The following is a 21196-nucleotide window of genomic DNA, read 5'->3' as shown; positions in this document are numbered from 1 at the left end:
TTCCTAAGGGACTTGGCAATTGCTGTCCCCTCTGCTTGGCATGCTTTTCCCCCGGATATACGCAAAGCTCTCTCATTGCCCTCAAGACTTTGCTCAGCCATCACCTACTCAGTAAGACCTGCCCTGATCACCTTATTTAAAATTGCAAACTGCCCTCCCCTCCAGCCCTCCAAACCCTCCTTCTCTGTTTCATTTTTCTCTGTAACACCTACCACTTTCTAATTAACTATAAAACTTCTTTCTTTTATTGTCTGCCCCACCCTTCCATGGGAAAATGTGTTTTTTAATATATTGTTTATTATTGAATTCTCAGTGCATGGAACAGTGTCTGGGCACATTGGTTATCATTCATCAAATATTCATTGAATGAATAAATCTCTTTATGTGTATGTTGTTATGCACTTGGCTAATTATTTATTGGGAATTAATTCCTAGGGTCAAAGCTAGGCACAGATCACTCAGAAAGGTTTTAACAATTTGTTCTTTCACCAGGAGTCCATGAGAATGTCTTTTTCCTCATAGCGTCCCAGCATCCCGTCCTGATCACACTGTCCTGTCTGTCCTTGAACTCACCATGTTCGTCCCCACTTGCATTTTCACTGACTGCTCCCTTCTCCCAGACTCTCCTGTCATACCTTTACTGGTTTAATCCTTCTTCTTATTCACATCTCCCTTTCACTGTCACTTCCTTGGAGAGGCCTTCCCTGACCATCAGCTAAAGTAACTTCCCAGTCACTCCATATCACATCACCCCATTTTATTTTCATCTTAGCATGTGTCACTCCCAGGTATTTTCTTATGTGGATGCGTATGTGTCTATGCTTTCTCTCTCTAGAATGTAAGCTCTGTGAGAACGGGAGCTTGGTGTGTCTTTTTCAACACTATCTCCAGTAAATGTGTGTTTCCTAATGGAATAAACCCTGGGTATTGTAATTTTTTTCATTATTACCATCTGCCAGGTAAAAAGTAGATTTAACATGAATTATTTTTCTGGATTGGTGGGGCTGAGCATTTTTTCAAGTATGAAAGCCTTTTTTTTTATTGTTTCATAATAGTTTACAACATTGCGAAATTTCAGTTTTACATTATTACTTGTCTGTCACCACGTAAGTGCTCCCCTTCACCCCCTGTGCCCACCCCCAGCCCCCTTCCCCCGGTACCCACTGAGCTGTTCTCTTTGTGTGTTTGTTTCTCTTCCACACATGAGTGAAATCATATGGTGTTTGTCTTTCTCTGGCGGTGAAAGCATTTTTTAAATAGCAAATGCTGAGATGATCTAGAAGTTGAAATATTCAGTTAACGTATTTGTTTTAGATATGCTCTATCAGATTTCTTATATTGCTGATAAGTTTCATAATTTCTTAAGTTTCTGAAGCATCCTTTCTCATTTATGCCAACATTAGTATCCATCAAGTAGGATTCCTTTTGCAAATTGCCCTTACATGCTGTTTTCTTTTCGTCTCCACAGCTTTTGGAGAGAACCAACAGTGGTTTTGAAGACTCAGATTCCGGTGCTACCAAGAGTCCGCTCCACTTAGCTGTAAGTGAGATGCTGTGGGCAGCTTTGCCTGTTACAAAAAGAACCTAAATGTTTCTAAAACCTGGCTGCTCTTGACATGTAAGCATAGGAAGGTAGTCAGAAGTAATAAAGAAAATAGTACATGGGTAAATGTGCATTCTGCAGAGAGCAAGGCAGCCTTGACTTCTAATCCCAGCTTCACCCGCTGGTGACCTCAGACACGTTACCGACCCTGTCTGAGCCTTGGTTTCCCCATCTGTAAAATGACGGCAAAGGAAAAGAGATGATTTGCATAAAGCCCTTACCACGGTGTTCTTAATACATGATTGGTACAAATTTAAACAATCTTTAAAATTACTATTATCTAGTAGTTAAATCAATAAACTGAGGAAATTCAAAGAAAACATTTCAGTTTAAGAGATTTATTATAGACAACAATACACAAATATTCAACCTACAGATAATCCAGCACCACGTTAAAAACTTGTGAGAGATTTAAGCACAAACTCGTGAAAGCAAGATGAGCACATGCATATTTGCAACTCTGCTCTTTCTGCCTGGGCTTGAAATCTGGCTCCCGGAGGAGGGTTCAGGCTCGGAGTCTCGTCCTGGAGGGAAGGGAAGAGGAGGTGTTCCGTCACCAGTAAAGCTTCCTCTCCATGTCCCAGTAATTGAAGGGAAATGCAACAGTTCGGCGGCGATCCTCAAACCCTCCACGGGGCGGGGGGACCAAGCTGGGAAGCTCACCCCCAGTCTGTGTCAGATCGTGTTCTGCTAACAGTTGGCAGTCAGGAGCCATTCCCTAAGAACCTCTCTCAGATTGGCAGCCACAGCCAGCAACAGCCAGCTCACCTGCCCAGCTGGCTGCTGCATTGTGAGCCTCAGTCCACGGCCACAAAGATGGTGTTTGGATGCACCCAGAGGCTGGACGCTGGGAAGCGTGGGAAGGGGCTGGGTCTCTATGTGTAACTGTTAGGACATTCCACTTAATACGATGCACACGTAAGCACTTCGTCAATGTCATTCTGCCGAAATACTGAGATGGAGATTTTGGAGAGCAGGTAGGAGCATTTTATTAATGGGCATGCATAAGCGTTCAGGCAAGGTGAGAGGGGATGAGGCCATCCCCCAAGGATTGGGATGAACCAGTCACACTGTGTGGAGCCCTCCCTCCATTGCCTGTCTCCTCACATACTCATCAGCACATTTGCTGACACTCCATTCACACACCCTCTGCCACACACACCAGCGTATCTACTACACACCCACTGTCACACACTCTCACACACACACACTCACACTCACATACATACATTTTGAGTCCAGTGAAATCAGGCTAAAATGTGCATTAATTTTTGTTCCCGGAGATGAACTTAGAGGGCAAAGTGGATGGATGGTGGGATATTCATATATATAAACCTTCATACCAGTTGGCTCTTAGTACAGGTTGCTCCCTGGAATCTCTGCCCAGCCATCTGCCATGTCTGGGGTCGTTACCCCAAAGCTGAGGGTTCACAAACAGCGTGAGCTGTCCCAGCGAGGCCTAGGTGGAAGGTTATCTCAGAATCCTCCTGGCCTCTGAAAGTGGCGTTGATTGCATTGCCAAGTCTACTGCTAATCTGAGAGGAGACTTGCTTAGCTTCCAAAAATTCTATCATCTCTCATTCTTTTTTTTTTTCAAAAATTATTGTTGAGTGCTTACTGTATGCTAGGTGCCCTGGGTGGTATGATATTGGAAAGGGTTGGGCTTTGACAGTTCTGCGGCTGGCGGGGACCTAACAAGTACACACAAAGAGGAAGTCCCAGCCACCAATCTTCTCATTAGCAACTCACCTGGACATGCTTTTCCCACCTGTAAATTAAAAGGAGTCAGTTAAGAATCCACAAACCCTTTCCAATTTGATAATTTATTTGTTTGTTGTGTGATCTTGACCAAGCACCTAACCTCTTGTGTCTCAGTTCCCCCACCCATAATATGGTAGAACAGCAGTACTTCCATCCTAGGGCCATAGCGAGTGACATGAGTTAATGCATGTAAAGTTGTTAGAACAGTTCCTGGTATGTGTGTGCGATCAGCTAGCTTCATAATCACTATTATTCACATTAATATCGTTCTTTCATTCAACATAGACTGACTGTGTATGTACTAAGCACTGTTCCAGGAGCTGGAGATGTTGCAGTAAACAAAATCCAGCTTCTGTCCCTGTAGAGTTTCCAGTCTAGGAGAGACAATAGGCAAGTCAATATATAGCGTGACCGACGGTAATAGTGCTGCGAGTGCTAGAGACAGATCAGTGGGGTAGAGGATTGAGATGGTGGATGGGACGTATTTCACAGAGCAGAGAATCTTACATTTGAACTGAAACCTTAAGAGCTGGCCATATTGATATCTGATCGGAGAGCATTCTGGGTGGAAGGGCAAATTCCCTGGAGTAAGATCATCCTTGGCATGTTCCCAGAACCACAAGGAGGTCCCGTGGCTGGAGCAGCGTGGTGAGGGGAGAATGGTGGGGATGAGGTCATGGAGGGTGCAGGAGTCGGGGGAGGGCCTCGTACTCCATTGTAAGAGCTTTGACTTTCACTCTGAGCAAAACAGGAAACCGGTTGGAGGGTTTTGAGGAGACAGATGATATGATACGACGTTTGTTTTGAAAGGATCACTTTAGCTTCTGTGTTGAGTTTAAACTGTAAGAAGCAAAGAGCAGAAGCAAGATACCCAGGCAAGCAAGGAGGATGGTGACTTTGATGGGGTAATAGCAGTGGGTTAATTCTAAAACTACTTTATTCTTGCCCTCTGAATGCTGACACTTTAAAAAATATTATTTGCTTCAAAACCCCACAAGTATGCCCGTTAGCCTCTCCAGGGGCCTCTGTAGCAATTAACTTGATGAAAACCCAAGGCACATGATTTCTTCCCTGGAAGCATTCTAGCAATGAAATAGAACCAGATGCCCCCAAACCTTGACTGCCACTGGAAACCTGACCTGCTTTGAGTTACTCTTTCCTGGCTGAAGGATTCAAGTCTCCAGGGTTATCAGCCCCAGTGAATTTCATAAGCATTTCATCTACTTGAAAAAATTAAATCAAGAAACAAGGGTATGCAAATGAAAGGCTCCAGCTGTCAGGATTTCCAGATGGACCTATTGTTTCATGGATTCTGTTGAGATCCCGAATTCTGTCTCCTCGTTGCCCCCAGCTCCTATCCAAAAAGTTCAAAGTAATTAATTATTTTAAAGAATTATTTGTTACCTAATGAGGTTTTTTTGTAAAGATATTTCATAAAACAAATTTAAAATGTTTGATTGCTACCTCTGGTGAAGGCTTAAATTAGGTTGTCTATTGGAAGCCAAAATATTACATGCTTTTTGAACCAGCATATTTGGTTTTATGTGTGATTACTTCCTCCTTTAGTTATTTCAGAAATTATTTGTGGAATTACCCACTAAAGACCTGGTTTAGGATGGGCGTAGAAGGAGAAACAGGACAGTTTTCATCGTGTGCTACTGACATGAGAACAATCTCCTTTCCTGACTTGAGTCTCTTTCAGAGAGTTTAAAGCTTTATCATATACTTTTTCGTGTACTCCAAGAACCATGTTAACTGCCTAAAGACAGAATCATGCCTCTAGCCACAAAACAGAATTCCACATTATACAGTAGTTTGTTTCTAGGGTTAAGCTCTGAAGGGTGAATGTAAATGACAATTCTTGTATTATTATTGTTCCCCTCAAATTGCCCTTGAAGTTTAGTATACATAGTCTTACGTCTTCCAATTCTGTATAGTTACGCTTATGCATACCAAGATTTGACAGCTGCGGGCCAGACTACAGGAAGAGACAAGGGGATTCTATAGGTAAATCTGGCCTTTCAATCATTCTATCTTTAAGAGAATTTTCAAGTGCCTGGTGTGGAAGAAAGTAAGGACTGGAATTCTGAAGCTTTCCTAATTTCCAGCAGGGTTCACTCCATTTCATTTTAATATTCAGCCTCTTTAACTTTAACACATGCTAATGAGTTTACTTTTTGTTGTGAGGATTAAAGGAGAAAGTGCAGGGGTCTTTTACAGGCTAAGTCCTTACCCTGGTGCCCTGCGAGGTGACCCTGTGGCTCTCAACAGTGCTCGCTCCTTCACACTGGCCTCCCTCCTGCGCACGTTTCACTGTCCCCTGTGTCTCCTCTTGATTAAATCTAAATATGTCAGCCTTCGTGCTTTGTAGATATGCATGCAGCTTATAAGTTGCCAATTCTGTTTTCCTAGACCCTGGGAGAGCTGGCTAACATCTCTGCCTTTCGGTGTCCTCATTGGTAAAATGGGAATAACGGTAGAATCCAAACCATGGATTGTTGTGACAATTAAATGAGGTGCTACATGTCAGTGCTGCCTGACATACAGCAAGGGCTCCATTAAAGTTAGCTACTGCTTCAGAATTTAGGGTAGACTCAACGCTTGCAATCCTCTGCCGGTACGGTTTGTATAGCAAGTACAAATCAGAGAAGTAGACATACAAGAATTTATTTTCCTGTCTCAAGAAAGGCAATATGGGGGCTGGCCCGGTGGCATGGTGGTTAAGTTCACACCCTCTGCTTTGGCCGCCTGGGATTCTCCAGTTTGGATCCTGGGTGCAGATCTACGTACCATTCATCAAGAGTAATGATGTGCTGTGGTGGCGTCCCACATACAAAATAGAGGAAGATTGGCACAGATGTTAGCTCAGTGACAATCTTCCTCAAGCAAAAAGAGGAAAGTTGGCAACAGATGCTAGCTCAGGGCCAATCTTTATCACCAAAAAAAAAAAGAAAAGAAAAGAAAAGAAAGATGATGTGTGTAATAAAAGAGCAATAGTCTAGAAGTTAGCCCAGAAGAATACCTCCTTGCCTCATAGTTCTGTCAAGTCACTTTATCTCCATGTTAAGTCTTCTAGAGAAGGGGTTTAGGTTTCTGATTCTATATTTGTTATTCTCCACGAATATCACATCAATCTATACTCCCACCAACAGAGTGTAAGATGGCTTTTTTCACCATGTCTTAACTAATCCTGGACATGACCAAACTTAATCACTGCCAATCTGATAGCTGAAAATCGTACCTTAAAAATGTACATATTTTTCCATAGGTTGATTGGCCTTTTATATTTCTTTTTCTGTGAGCTGCCTTTTCAGGCCCTTCCCACATTCTCCTAGTTTTTAAAAATGGTTTGTAAGAGCTCTTTGTGTTTTAAGGAAATTAGTCGTTTGTCTATGCTAAGCCTTGTTTCAAATAAATTGTGCCTTGAGTAGTCACTGCAGTAGAAGCACACGGTGCAGGAGACATGAGGGGACAGACTTGCCACCATCCCCTTCTCCCCCTCCCAGCCCCCATATCCTTATCCCTTGTCTCGCTTTTATTTGTATGTCCTTTGCCTTGTATGTGTGTATACATTTTTTTATCTTATAGACTTAATAAAAATTATCTTTCTGGCTTTTAGTTTTGTTTCCTGGTAGTATGAAGACTCTTATCCTTAACATAGCATAGGAACTCAAAGTAAGTCTGAACTTGGCGCTGGTGCATGGAATATATTTCCATAATTGTTTCTATGTTTTCATTATAATCAATGGAAGAAACAAAGGAGACAGGAGGAAGCATCCACGATGCTCAAGATATTACGCAAAGCCTGTGCAATTTTATCTCTTTTCATCTTCCCTGGGAGGCAGCTTTTGTTGCTATCATTTTATAGATGAGGAAACAAACTCTGAGTGAAATTAAGAAACTCGCCAAGTCACGTGCTTAGAAATTAGTACAGTGCTGGACTGTAACAGAGGGTCCGTATGCCTCTGTTGAATTACAAAGTCCACAATGTTTTTTTTTTTTTTTTTTTTAAAGATTTTATTTTTTCCTTTTTCTCCCCAAAGCCCCCCGGTACATAGTTGTATATTCTTCGTTGTGGGTCCTTCTAGTTGTGGTATGTGGGACACCACCTCAGCGTGGTTTGATGAGCAGTGTCATGTCCGCGCCCAGGATTCGAACCAACGAAACACTGGGCCGCCTGCAGCGGAGCGCGCGAACTTAACCACTCAGCCACAGGGCCAGCCCCAAGTCTACAATGTTTTTAACAGTTTCTTCCTCCAGGTTTAAGAGAAAAGTCTCCTGAAAAAATATTCTGATTATGTCAATATGTTTAGAACTGAACTGACAGATATAAGAATATATTAATTCATACAGCTCCTAGTCTGTATTAGATTATTTGATCAATAGATATAAATATAAGAATACATTGATACATTTAGTGCCTTATGTATTACTTTTAATTAGTGGAGCGAATTATTTGACAAAAGAGAAAGAACATGAAGAAATTTATATGTAACTATGAGGTTTATGCATTATAATGTTTCAGTCTAACTCTCTGGTTTGCCTGTGTTTCAATAATTATCCCAAGCATCTTTCTGACGTGTTCTTTGGAGTGGTCTCCATCTGTGACCTTGGAAACTTAGCCCCTCATGTGGATTGTTGTGGAATTTGAGTCACTGATTTCTTTTTTGCAGGCCTACAATGGGCACCATCAGGCCTTGGAGGTCCTTCTGCAGTCACTGGTAGACCTGGACATCAGGGACGAGAAAGGCCGCACTGCTCTGGATCTGGCTGCCTTTAAGGGACACACAGAATGTGTGGAAGCACTTATCAATCAGGGCGCATCCATCTTTGTGAAGGACAATGTAACCAAAAGAACCCCACTTCATGCCTCAGGTAGGTCTTGTTAAGAGTCTGGTTACCCTACTTTTGTGGCCTACTTATAAGTTTGAGTAAAAGGATGTCAGCGTCTTCTTCTCCTAGTTTTTAAAATATGCTTTCTTTCTTTATCAGATATACTCACACTCTTCCAAAATGCTTTTGGCCTACTATCCACTTGGAGACGATTGATGTTCTCTGGCCACACAGGCTCTGGCCTTCTTTAAAGACTTTGTTTTTTCAGATCAGTTTTAGGCTCACAGCAAAATTGAGAGGAAGGTACAAAGATTTCCCATATACTCCCTACTCCTACACATATATAGCCTCCCCCTTTATCAACATCCCTCACCAGAATGGTACATTTATTGCAATCAATGAACCTACATTGACACATCATATTCACCCAAAGTCCATGGTTTACACTGGGGTTCACTCTTGGTGTTGTACACACTCTATGAATTTGGACAAATGTATAATGACACGTATCCATCATTATAGTATCACACAGAGTATTTTCACTGCCCTAAAAATCCTCCGCGCTCCATCTGGCCTTCTTCTTAGCTCAGAAGAGAGGTCAGAACATTTGACCAAAGGCTGTAACAAAATTCCTGAAAAAAAGGCCAAGGTGTAATGTGATCTTCAGATAAGTCACATAGAACAAAATCATACAGCATTTTAAAGCATAAAGTTATTGATATTTCAGGGCTATTTCATAAAAGGAGTCATCAGACAGCAATCTAATCAGTATCTCATTCTGCCAGCCTAAATGCTGCTTGTTAGCTTTTGCTTAGCTTGATTCTTGATGCATCAGGTGTAAAAATAGAGACTCTTAAAAAGTGCATGTATGTATCAAAATGTAAGTAATTGCCTTTTCTGGGATTTTTCTTCAATGCACATGAAATAAAACTGTGTCAAGGCACTTCCAGACATATGCACAGACATAAAGGTAATGCGGAAGAGTCCTTAGCCCTGCTAAGGCATAAATACCTTTGGGATCAGGAAATTCAAGGACCAGCCTTTGATCAGGTTGGTAGACAAAGTCTTATAAGGAGAAATAACTGTCTTACACGGTGAAATGATGGGTGTATTGAGGAAGGAAAGGTGTGAAGACAGTTTTGAAAAGACTTTATAATTCTTGTTACTTGGGAAAATTTTCTCAGAATGTTAGACCTTGTGGAAGTATTTCCATCCACATCCCTGAATTTCCAAACCACTGAAGAAAAACAGTATAGAAATCAAAAAAACATGGTGTTGTCTAATTATCTGGAAATGATTGTTCCTGGAAAAAACTTGAGCCGTGAGGTCAGCAATGGTTGGTATGGTTAAATTACAAATTCTTATTTCCCATCACGTTTAATCTTTTTGCTCCCTAGGCATTCTTGGTATTATTATAAAGTTCAAATTTAGTTCTCTTTTTAAAGGTTAGTTGCCTATTGTTAGGGCAAGCATCCTGCTTTAGTTATCATGTACTTCCTGACAATCGCAAAGGGCCTTTTTGATTGTGGAAAATCGCCCTTGTAAACAGATAAACAATGAAAAATAATCATTGTCGCTCATTTACTGTGATATAGGTTATGGGTCAATGGAGCCCCCTAGTGGTCAAGATGACTCACTCCTTTTGGATTTCCCTCCTGTCATTCATGAAAGAGGCACAGCAAGCTGTGGTTTGACTGTTCTCCACAAAATGTCTTCTGTACAGAAGCTGTAGCCTGTGCTTTGAGGATCTGCTTATCCAGAACCTTTTCCAACTCACTCGAGAGGCCAATTTGTTTGTTTCAGATCCTGTGAGGAGCAGGAGCCAGGATGGATCCTAGAGGTTTTGGCGCAGATAGTTGCAATGACGGTTGTGGTCATTGAACAGCATGAAAAATGGCTGTCTGTCACTCATAGCCAGGGAGAGGCTGAGCTGAGTCTGAGACAAAGCTGGACTCGGTAGGGCGCAGCTAAAGGAGATGTTCGCATCTTTTTGCTAGAAGGCAATTGGAAAAGATGTAGCGTGTGAGAAGCCAATGAGAATTCTAGTTTGGCTATACTTTTACCATAAGGGGGAATTATATCTACCTGAGGGCTATTTGCTAAGTTCAAAAAGCTACTGTACAAGCCTGCCCCCTACCCCCCTAAAAAAAGTGCTACTGTAGAAATTGATTTGCTCTCTGGCATACTGGGTGAGTGAGATGAACTTAGACGATTTTCCCCCCTTTTTCTGTCTAGCCAAAAATCAAACGTCCTTGGAACTATTATGATTATGAGTACTTAAAGAATATCACATTAATATAGAAAGAGGAATCAATCAAAATACATTGTATCTGCACTTTCATCAACCCATCACTGTGGTATTTAGCTGCCACTCCTCTGCAGTCGTTTCCTTTTAAGCATGCATTAAACGCCTTGCATATTCTACCAGTAGTGACAGATTTAATGTGACTTTCAAAACAAAACAATAGCAACAACAATACACTGTCTGTATTCCAGTCCACAAAATTTCCTCCTGAGATACATAAACGGAATGTTGCTGACACTGGGCTGAACGCAATGGTCTACCGTGTGGGCATTCTCCCTGTAGTTAATCTGAGTGGTGTCTATGAATGTGAGCTAATTCTAATATGTATCGTGCCTGAAAAATGTGTCGTTGTTCAATTAGCATTCTCTCACGACCGGCACGAAATAAAACGGACTGTAAAACGCAGATCTTAGAAGCGCTTTATCAACCTAACAGAGCCGCCTCTATTCCCTTCTCTCTCCACATCCACAGTGAGGTAAATGCAACGCATTTGATGGTGTTCTCATTGTTCAGAGAGGAGAGAAGGTCACGTTTGGAATTTTAAACATATTTGTTCTTATCCAGCTCCCTGAGCGGAAAGCCATGTCTTTTGTAAGACTGTGGGTTCCGTTCAACAAGCTGAAGGAAAGTACCTCACCCCGGGGCATTCTCATTCTAGGTTTGTTTCCCAGCCCCGGTGGCACCGCAACCTAAAAGAAGCACCTTGCCTGGTGCGCACATGGCGTGCGCACGTGGTCCACCCCAGTCGTTCACGGCCAGCCCCGCTCTGGGGCCGCATTTCCTGCCCCTGGCTAGCCCCCGGTGGTCCGCTGCCGGAGGGAGCCAGGGCAGGGTGAGGCCTGGGAAGGGGCGAGGAGGGGCCGAGTCAGAGCTCGGCAGGGGAGGGGAGGGGAGGGGAGGGGCTTGGGCGAAGGAGATGGAAGAGTGGGAGGCCACCGGAGCGCCGCCCGCTGCAGGCCGGAGACGCTGGAGGGCAGAGAAAGCCCGGGCTGTGGTTTGAGGAACTCTGAGACTGAGTCCTCCTCCAGCCACAGGGGCCATCTGGGAGTCTCCTGAGAGTGCCAGTCAGTCGATGAGCAGGAGCCCGCGGCTCAGTACCCCTTTCCGGCTTGGGGTTTTGCTTTAAATCACCGCTAATCAGTCAGAACTATTGCTGAAATGTCTCCCTCAGAATGTAAAACGACCAGGAAAAGGAGACAAAACTTGTTTTCTCTTCCTTCCCTCCACCCCCCTCCTCCCATCCCATTCCTGCTCCCCTTTTGCTCCTCCTCTCCCGTCTCCTCCCCCTTCTTCCTTTTTAACAAGGGCTGGAGGCAGGCTGGACCAGGATAGTTGTATGGAATGGGGACTCTCTTCGAGGAACAGAAAGGGTAACTGGCAAGTGGGGAGAGATTCTCAGTCCCATCCAAGGAGATAAGAAAAGATGCCACGTTCAAGAAAAAATCCTCAATACAGGAACCAGGAAAAAGTTAAGTGAGGACCAAAGTGCCCTGAGAGGAAGAAGGCATCAGGTGGATTGGTGGCATAAACATTGGAGAGAGCTGTGCCCAGCAGCTGGTGTGAATTGGAAACCTGGGGACGTCCGTCACCAACAACTGAAACCACTGATTTGAACTCCAAGTAAATCTCACTTTGGAGGGGTGTGTGCATGGATGGTCTGTTAAAAGAATGTCCATTATTTTCCTTTTCAGTAATTAATGGTCACACACTGTGTTTGCGGCTGTTACTAGAAATCGCAGACAACCCGGAAGTGGTTGACGTGAAAGATGCCAAAGGACAGTAAGTGTCTCACGCTTGGCCTGGGGTTGATGTTTCAATCACAACAGGTAACTCGTTAGTCTCTTAAACAGGGAGGAGGTCTGACTGCTGAATTCTAGGTTGGGGGTTTGCATTTGGGTGAAATTCGTGGATGAGGGCTCTGGAATAATGAGGTTGTTTTGTGCTGGAGTATATGTCCAAGAAAAGTATGTGGGCCATGTGCGTGTATATCTTGGTGAAAAAGAGTCAGCTTTTTATGTCTGTGGCCATGTGTCCTAGCCTTTTTTTGTTTAATATTCCTTCCTTTGTTCCTTCTTTCTATCCATTTTTACCCTCTTCTAAAGCTGCTGCATTACCGTTTTTTTCAAATAATAATGGCAATAGGACAGACCTCAAAAAGTTCTCTCTATCATAAAAATCCTTCATATTTTTATCCTTCCTGAATCTGTTTTTCTGAAGTATTTTCCATCTGTTAGCCCATTTCCCCACCCAGTCTTCTCTTACAAATAGGAAATGCAGAGCAGAAAAGCACTCATGACTCATCCCAGGTAGATGAGTGAGTGTTGAAGTCAGACTACAACTCCCCCTCCTGGGTCGCAGCACCCTCTGTTCGTTCCTCTAGACTTTCGGACTTTTCTTAAGGCAATGAAGCTTTGCTCAAATGAAATCTCGAGCGGAAGTCCAACATAGAAAACTATGGAACTAGAACTATTCTGATAGAAGCATCAGAATAAATACACTCACTTCTATATACACACACTCCCTACTCAATTGATAGTTAGTAAATGCTACATAGCTTTGAGAATGATGGGATTAACGTGACCATTCTGAGAAAGAACCTTCTCCTGCCCCACCTGTATTGATCATTCCACTGACACCTTTCCATGTGGCCGTTAGAGACCAGAACACATAGCTTGCTCCATGTGGCGTATAGCGAGCTGGGGACACTCAGAAAATATTAAGTAATTGTTAAGAGGGGAGAGAGAGAGAGGTGTCCTCCCACTGGAAGTGATGAGTATGTTTTTTAAGCTTCTTTTTAAAAGCCTAATTTCTTTCTTTCCCTAGAACCCCACTGATGCTTGCAGTAGCATATGGACACATTGACGCTGTCTCATTGTTACTTGAAAAGGAAGCAAATGTAGATGCTGTTGACATCATGGGATGCACAGCTCTACACAGAGGGGTACGTGCATCTTCTCAGCTTTAATCAAGCAGTTTTGTAGTGAGCTTGTCTCTTTTTTTCCCCATATGAATTTTTAGTAAAAAGATTTGTTTCCTAAGGTAACCAATTAACCTCAGTTAGTGAAAAAGAAATTACAAAATCTTTTGCAAAGGTGAAATAATGGCAGGTACACTTAGGTCCTGCTCTTGCAATTTCATGTTAGATTGTAATCATAGATGTATGAACTCCTACTTTTGGTGGAATTGGTTCTGCTTTCTGATTACAATATACATGCACATCATAGAAAATTTGCAAAATATTTTTTAAAAGCACAGAGAAGAAAGTCACAATCACCACTAATCCTACCTCCTGGAGATAACTACTTTTTGGTATATATATCACCAACCTTTTTTTCTCTGTATATAGATTTGTTTTAAATTTTATTTTGTTTTTGCTTTTGAGGAAGATGAGCCCTGAGCTAACTACTGCCAGTCCTCCTCTTTTTTGCTGAGGCAGCCTGGCCCTGAGCTAACATCCGTGCCCATCTTCCTCCACTTTATATGTGGGACGCCTACCGCAGCATGGCGTGCCAAGCAGTGCCTTGTCCACACCCGGGATCTGAGCCGGCGAACCCCGGGCTGCTGAGAAGCAGAACGTACAAACTTAACCACTGTGTCACCGGGCCGGCCCCTGTTGTAAATTTTAAAAAGAGAGAATACGGAAGACACTATTTGGAACCTGCTTCTGTTTCTCTTAATGTGTCAAGGACTTTTTCCATGTCACTAAATATTTTTCTGCCCCATCATTTTTCAGTGTGCCATTATTGTGTGCAGGTGTCATCATTTATTCCAATGATTATGTAGTTTTGAGTAACCATGCTATTTCTCATTGCTCTTTATTACAAATGTTGGCCCATGTATTTCCTGCTGAAGTATGTATTCTGTGGGCAATTCTTTTACACATCTGCTGAACTGTTTTTTAAAGCATGTCAAATAAACTAACTGAAACAAAAGCAGAAATCATAAAATTGCTGTTTGGGGATGGTGCCAAACACCATGGTCAATGAAAAGAAGAGGAACTCTGAGTGGTCAGTGTCATACCCATAGTTCTTATTTCTTGGGTACTTCCTGTGGGCCATGTAACAGGCTGGGAGCCTTTGCATGCCTTATCCCATTAGTCCTCTCAACAACCTGTGAAGTCATTATTACCAGTCCCATTTACAGGTGAATAAAATGAAGCACAGGCAGGCACATTGACTTGTCCAAGTTTTATAAGGGGAGCCAGGATTTTCCTCCCATTTTCCTGATTCTAAGGCTGATGTTTTCACTATATCATGATACCTTTTACGGTTATGTTTGGAGAGTCAAGACATGTCTCCAGAATGCTGGTGTTCACACAGACTTCTCCATTATGGATCTTGCTGGGGTTGTTCTGTTTCTCTCCTCTGGAGTGGGGTAGAGTCGGCTTCCCTTAAGGTCCAGGCATATGTCCACTTACTCTGAGCCAGCCTCACTTAGGCAACTGCTTCACTTCCCGAATTTTCTGCCATTTTGAGAATTGTTTTGTGTTTTTAATTGCAATGCATCAGATTATGACGGGACACGAGGAATGTGTGCAAATGCTGCTGGAACAAGAAGTGTCGATTCTCTGTAAAGATTCCAGAGGGAGGACCCCCTTGCACTATGCGGCGGCTCGCGGCCACGCCACATGGCTGAGTGAGCTGCTCCAGATAGCACTTTCCGAGGAGGACTGTTCTTTCAAAGATAACCAAGGCTACACGCCGCTGCACTGGGCTTGTTACAATGGTGAGTTGATTGTCCTTTGACTGATTCCAGTAGACTTCCTCCCCCAGCACCACTGTGATCTCAGTGGAGGTGAGAACACAACATATGCTGTAAACTATGATTTCCAATCTTTCTGCATTTAAGAGACTTCTTTTTTTTTGTTTTAATATTTTTCCCTTCATGGCTGCTGTGATGCCTCAATGGAGTAAAAATTCACTTTCCCCCTGTTTGTTAATCAGTAACACATAAGTCCTAATCAGAACTTCAAATGAGCTGAAATTACAAGTTTCAATCAGGGTTTCTGATCTACATGAGATCAGCAGAGATCCTACAAGAAATTAAAATAATACAGCTGCAAACAAAGAGAATATGATGTAATAACCTGTCACCACTGACTACGAGTAGATGCATGATTTGTCTTTTGGCATTTCTTTTTCATATCTCAAGTCTCCCACTTATTTTGTTGCACTTATTTGAGAGATTTAAAAATTTTTATTTCACTTAAGTGAAAAAGAAATGCACGCTAATCGTAACATTTCAAAAATACTGAAGTGTCTAAAGTTGTTTCCGTGTCCAAACTCACTTTCTGATGTAATTTGGTGTGTGTCTTTCATAATTTTTCCCTTGAGACTATAATTAAATACAAATATATGTGCATCTATGTTTTTAAACTAGAATCGTGTAACATAGTTCTAAAACTTTCTTTTATTATTATTGTTTGCTTAGCATTCTATTGCAGATACCTTATAAGTGAATATGTATCAATACAGATTGATCTTTTTCATAGTTGTATTATTTCATAGCAGATAGATAGATGGATATAGACGTATAAATGTACCAGAATTTATTATTTATTCAACCAGATGCCTGTTGATGGACATTTAGGTCGTTTTAAGGGCTTTTTTCCTTTTACAAACAATGCTGCAGTGTATGTGTTCATATTATGGTAGCTTGAATTGAGTCAGATAAGTTTCCAGAAGTGAAATTATTGAAAAGAGGGCATGTATATTTTTAAATGTTCATAAATCATACCATATTACTTTGCAAAACAGAATATCATATTTTATGACTCTACCAAACATTTGTATAAAACTTACTATTTCCCCAAGCCTTTGCCCACCCAGGATGATATCTATTTTTGTCAATTTGAAGGGCAAAAAAAGGGTATCTCATTATTTTAATTTGTATGTCCCTGTCTAATTGTGTATTTCTTTGGGTATTTGTGTTTCCTCTTCAGGAAATTACCTTTTCCATGTATTGCTCCTTTTTTTTCTATTGAGTTATCTTTTCTCATACTTTTGTTGGAGTACCTTGTCTTAGAGATATGAATCCTCTGTGTGTTTTGTGTGTTGCAAATGTTCTCTCTCAGTCTACTGTCTGTCTTTGTTCCTAATTTGTGATGTCTGAACTTTGGAACTTTTATGTAGCTGAATCTGTCAGATTTTTTTTTATGTATCTAGGTTTCCAGTCTTGTTTAAGAAGGTCTCCTACTCTTAACGTTATATGGATATTTTCCTGTATATTTCTTACTCTGCTTCTATATTTTTCCATTTTCAATTCTTCTATTAAGGTTTTCACTGAGAAACTATGATTGTTAGATCCAGAAAGATTGTCTTGGTGCTGTAGCGATAGTGATTTAAGACCTTTCGTTACGTTTTCGTTACAGTCCTCATTTTGTCATTGGTTCTGGCCTCAATAAGAACCGAATTTTCTGCTCGTTCAATTGGTTTCACTCTCTCCATGCCGCTGGCAGATTGTGATTATTTTACAAACGAATGGATGAGGGCTCCCTAACCCCCACCTGGATCAATCTGTGAGATCTCTCTGGCACCGGAAAACCTTCAGGAAGGGAAGACACACTAAGGGCGTTGATTATAATGGCAGGTGACAAACCTGCCACAGACCACCTCCTCTCACCCGGAGTTGGGTGGGGTGGGGATGCCGTCTCTCTGTTCTTAGGCCTCTCCAGGTACAAGCAGGGGAGGAGCAGTCCTCCCCTAAGCAATTTACTCTTCCAGTGCAGTCTTCTTCTAGGTTCGAGGTTCAAGCTCCCTTGTTCTCAGAATACCCTTCACTGAGCACTTTGAAATATTGAAAGTAGCTCAAGGATCCCCGGTCCCGCCTACACAGACCCTTAGACTGAGATTCATACAGTCTCCAAGAAATGGTACGTGCAGGTGCTGCCCTAAGCTAGGTCCTTTGCGGGATTCATACTAATAGAGGGGTCAGGTGTCTGAGACTTTTTGAGTGAGGGTTGGATATAGCTGGAAAGCTAACAGTATAACTTGCATTAAATTAGGGGATTTTTATATTCGTTACTTTATATGCTTCTTAATCCTCCTGAAGGCAGTTTCACCATTTCTCTTTTTGGGGCAATAAAGGTTTGATTGTATTTTAATACTTAACATTGTCCAATCTATGTCATTCTGAGGTAGATATTAAGGGAACTCTAACGAATTTAGCACTGAGTTCAGCCAAGAAGAGGTTCCAGGATAGCAATCTGTGTTCCAAAGCCAAGTGGCTTTGTCTTCTTGCCTTAACAGTTGTACCTCACTTCACAAACCACGTTTAGATCCTTTACCAAGCAAAGCCTCCGCCATCCTGTGTCATAGATAGGGCAGGTATTCCTAATCTGATTTTCTATATATGGGAAACTGAGGCTCACAAATCCCAAATGTGTTGCGTAAGATCACAAGCAGACAGAGCTAGGGCCTTACTTAACTCAAATTCAGTTGATTTGGAAACTACTTGTCATTTTATTGAAAATAATTCCTAACCTTCTTTCCTCTACTTATTAAAAAATTAATTATTGGACCCATACTATTTGCCACAAACTGTTCTTGGTGCCATTTTAAACACTTATATAGTGTTTTACAGTACATAACTTCACCTGCCTTATTTCAAATACTATTTTTTTATTAAGGTTATGAAAGTTAACATCCTTGTAAAATTACAGTTGTACATCGTTATTAGTCATGTTGTAGGTGCACCACTTCACCCCTAGTGCCCTCCCCCCACCCCCCTTTCCCCTGGCAACCACCGATCAGTTCTCTTTGTCCATATGTTAACTACCACCTATGAGTGGAGTCATACAGAGTTCGTCTTTCTCTGTCTGGGTTATTTCACTCAACATAATACCCTCAAGGTCTATCCATGTTGTTGTGAATGGGACGACTTTGTCTTTTTTTATGGCTAAGTAGTATTCCATTGTATATATATATACCACATCTTCTTTATCCAATCATCAGTTGCTGGGCACTTAGATTGGTTCCATGACTTGGCTATTGTGAATAATGCTGCGATGAACATAGGGGTGCATGGAACTTTTGGAATTGCTGATTTCAGGTTCTTAGGATAGATACCCAGTAGTGGGATGGCTGGGTCATAAGGTATTTCTATTCTTAACTTTTTGAGGAATCTCCATACTGTTTTCCATAGTGGCTGCACCAGTTTGCATTCGCACCAACAGTGTATGAGGGTTCCCTTTTCTCCATAACCTCTCCAACATTTGTCACTCTTGGTTTTGGATATTTTTGCAGTTCTAACAGGTGTAAGGCGATATCTTAGTGTAGTTTTGATTTGCATTTCCCTGCTGATTAGTGATGATGAGCATCTTTTCATGTGTCTATTGGCCATCCGTATATCTTCTTTGGAGAAATGTCTGTTCATGTCCCTTGCCCATTTTGTAATTGGGTTATTTGATTTTTTATTGTTGAGTTGTGTGAGTTCTTTGTATATCATGGAGATTAACCCTTTGTCGGGTAAATAACTTGTGAATATTTTTTCCCAATTAGTGGGCTGTTTTTTTGTTTCAATCCTGTTTTCCCTTCCCTTGAAGAAGCTCTTTAGTCTGATGAAGTCCCATTTGTTTATTCTTTCTATTGTTTCCCTCATGTGAGGGGTTATGGTGTCCGAAAAGATTCTTTTGAAGCTGATGTCAAAGAGTGTACTGCCGATATTCTCTTCTAGAAGACTTATTGTTTCAGGCCTAATCTTTCAGTCTTTGATCCATTTTGAGTTTATTTTAGTAAACGGTGAAAAAGAATGGTTGATTTTCATTCTTTTACATGTGGCTGTCAAATACTACTTTATTTCCATCACATCTTCTCCCCTTCATGAGGATGCATAACTATAAGTGAACCTATTCACATGGATGAAAGAGAAATTGTAAATTGGACAAACTGGAATCAGTTAGCATCTATCTATCAAGAGCTGAGAGTATCAAAGAATCTATTCTGCTTGCAAATGAGGTCTCTTTTCTATCTCTTTCTTTCCATCAGACCATCTGGCCTTCACTGTTTTATTTCTTCATTATGTCTCAGAACACCTGTGAGCATAGTTAATAACATTTTGGCATTTTGTGAACTTTATTCCATGGAGAATGAACATTTAGCTAATTCAGGAAAAATCATAAGCCAGAATTTCTTCAACTTAATGAAAAAAATAGATTGTGTTGAACAAAATTTCTTTCTGGGAAACTCTCTAAATTCTTTTGATTCCTTGCAGGTAATGAAAACTGTATAGAGGTACTTTTGGAGCAAAAATGTTTTCGCGAATTTATCGGTAATCCCTTTACTCCGCTGCACTGTGCAATGTAAGTAGAAATTCTGGAAGTTAATGGTGTTGCCTTCATTCTTTTAACTACACATGGAGAAATTGCCTTTTAAGGAAGGAAAAGCTGTTAGATTAGAAATAAGACTAATGTATTCCATTTTGGTGCTAAAGGCCAATAGGTCTGATAGCAAAGTGTGGTCCCTAATGTTAATGACTTTCCAGAAGCTTTCTGTGAAATGCCATGGTTCCAAGGAGGCTCACGTACCACCTTAGGGCAACTACATGAAGGGGTGGACTGAGGGGCACAGTACACACCATGTGAAAAGCTCTTCAGATGTACCTCACATTTGTCTGCCAAATTCTAAAAATAAGTTGGGGTTTACAACCATATGCTTATGGATGATTAGAAAGACATTTTATACCAGGAAGACTTTTCATATCTTATAATTCTCCAATCTTCATATCTTCTAATTCCAATCTTCTATGTTGTAAGTTGTTTTTTGGTAAATGTAATTTTGCTCCAGTCTCAGAATGTGAGCTGTTGTTCAGAGAGTACAGTGACTTTAAGGCAGACTTCCATGGTCAGCCTGGGGGCCCTCGTCTGAGTGCTTTGTCTTTGCATTGTCTTTGGGCTTCTCGAGAAGCTGGGTCATTTGACTACAAAGATATTGGAGGCATAAAGTGGATCAATAAAGAAGGGGTAGGAGATAAAGAGTAGGAGTGATTTTAAATCTGAAGGAACCATGTCTTTTTCACTTTGGTATTCCCAAAATACCTGGGATGATGCCTTGTGTAAGTGGATGCAGTAAATTCCTTTCTGGACATCGGGGTTCTGAAGAAATGCTGGAGGCTACAGAGTGTGTGCCATTAGACCTGTTAAAACGATTAAAGACAATTTAGGTGATATAAACAAACTTTATTTAACACTTAATGAAGCAAGTAGTCTTCACTCTCAAGAGTTCAGAGAACTGCAAAGTGTGGCAGAAGGCAGGAAGCTTTTCCAAGATAAAGAATGGGGAACAAGGAAGGGAAAGAATAAAAATATCTGATTGGCTGGGGTTACATATCTGGCGTTATTTGAGGTATCGTAGGAATGGGACGATCAGCCGTGTAACTTGGCAATCACAGCTTGATTACGTAGATGGGCTGACTTCTGGACAGATGGAACATTTACAAAAACATGAAAGCTAAAAGTTAAGTTTCATTTTGCTGACGTGGTTTCCCAGGATCAATGGTGCCCAGCTTACTGAGGAAAGGTTAATTTGAGATCAGTTTGACAGTTCCCACTTTTTGGTCAACCTCTGGTGAAGCAAGAGGTTTGAGCAAAGATGGTATTCCAAGTTACTCTCAGTGACCATTGCTTCTTCAGGTCCCGGAATATATTTCACAGGAGACGATATCAAGTTCGTTGTTCCATTTGGAAGGAGACCATTTGT

At 41.4% G+C, this 21196-nt stretch overlaps 1 protein-coding gene across 17 annotated transcripts in view; it reads left to right on the top strand.

The window, feature by feature from the left end:
* ANKRD44 (ankyrin repeat domain 44) overlaps nucleotides 1-21196 on the top strand; it is a 348643-nt gene that overhangs the window by 286729 nt on the left and 40718 nt on the right. For all 17 annotated transcript variants that reach the window (XM_070580487.1, XM_070580486.1, XM_070580483.1 and 14 more), the window contains 6 exons: nucleotides 1469-1540; nucleotides 8038-8239; nucleotides 12194-12281; nucleotides 13326-13443; nucleotides 15011-15227; nucleotides 19713-19800. In XM_070580487.1, coding sequence (XP_070436588.1) covers nucleotides 1469-1540; nucleotides 8038-8239; nucleotides 12194-12281; nucleotides 13326-13443; nucleotides 15011-15227; nucleotides 19713-19800 — 785 coding nt within the window. The remainder of the gene's footprint in view (nucleotides 1-1468; nucleotides 1541-8037; nucleotides 8240-12193; nucleotides 12282-13325; nucleotides 13444-15010; nucleotides 15228-19712; nucleotides 19801-21196) is intronic.

The sequence above is a fragment of the Equus przewalskii genome, chromosome 17 (assembly GCF_037783145.1).
Source record: "Equus przewalskii isolate Varuska chromosome 17, EquPr2, whole genome shotgun sequence".
In the NCBI taxonomy this organism is placed as follows: Eukaryota; Metazoa; Chordata; class Mammalia; order Perissodactyla; family Equidae; genus Equus; species Equus przewalskii.
Note: the sequence above shows the minus strand (reverse complement) of the source record. Positions and strands in the feature narration are given on the sequence as shown.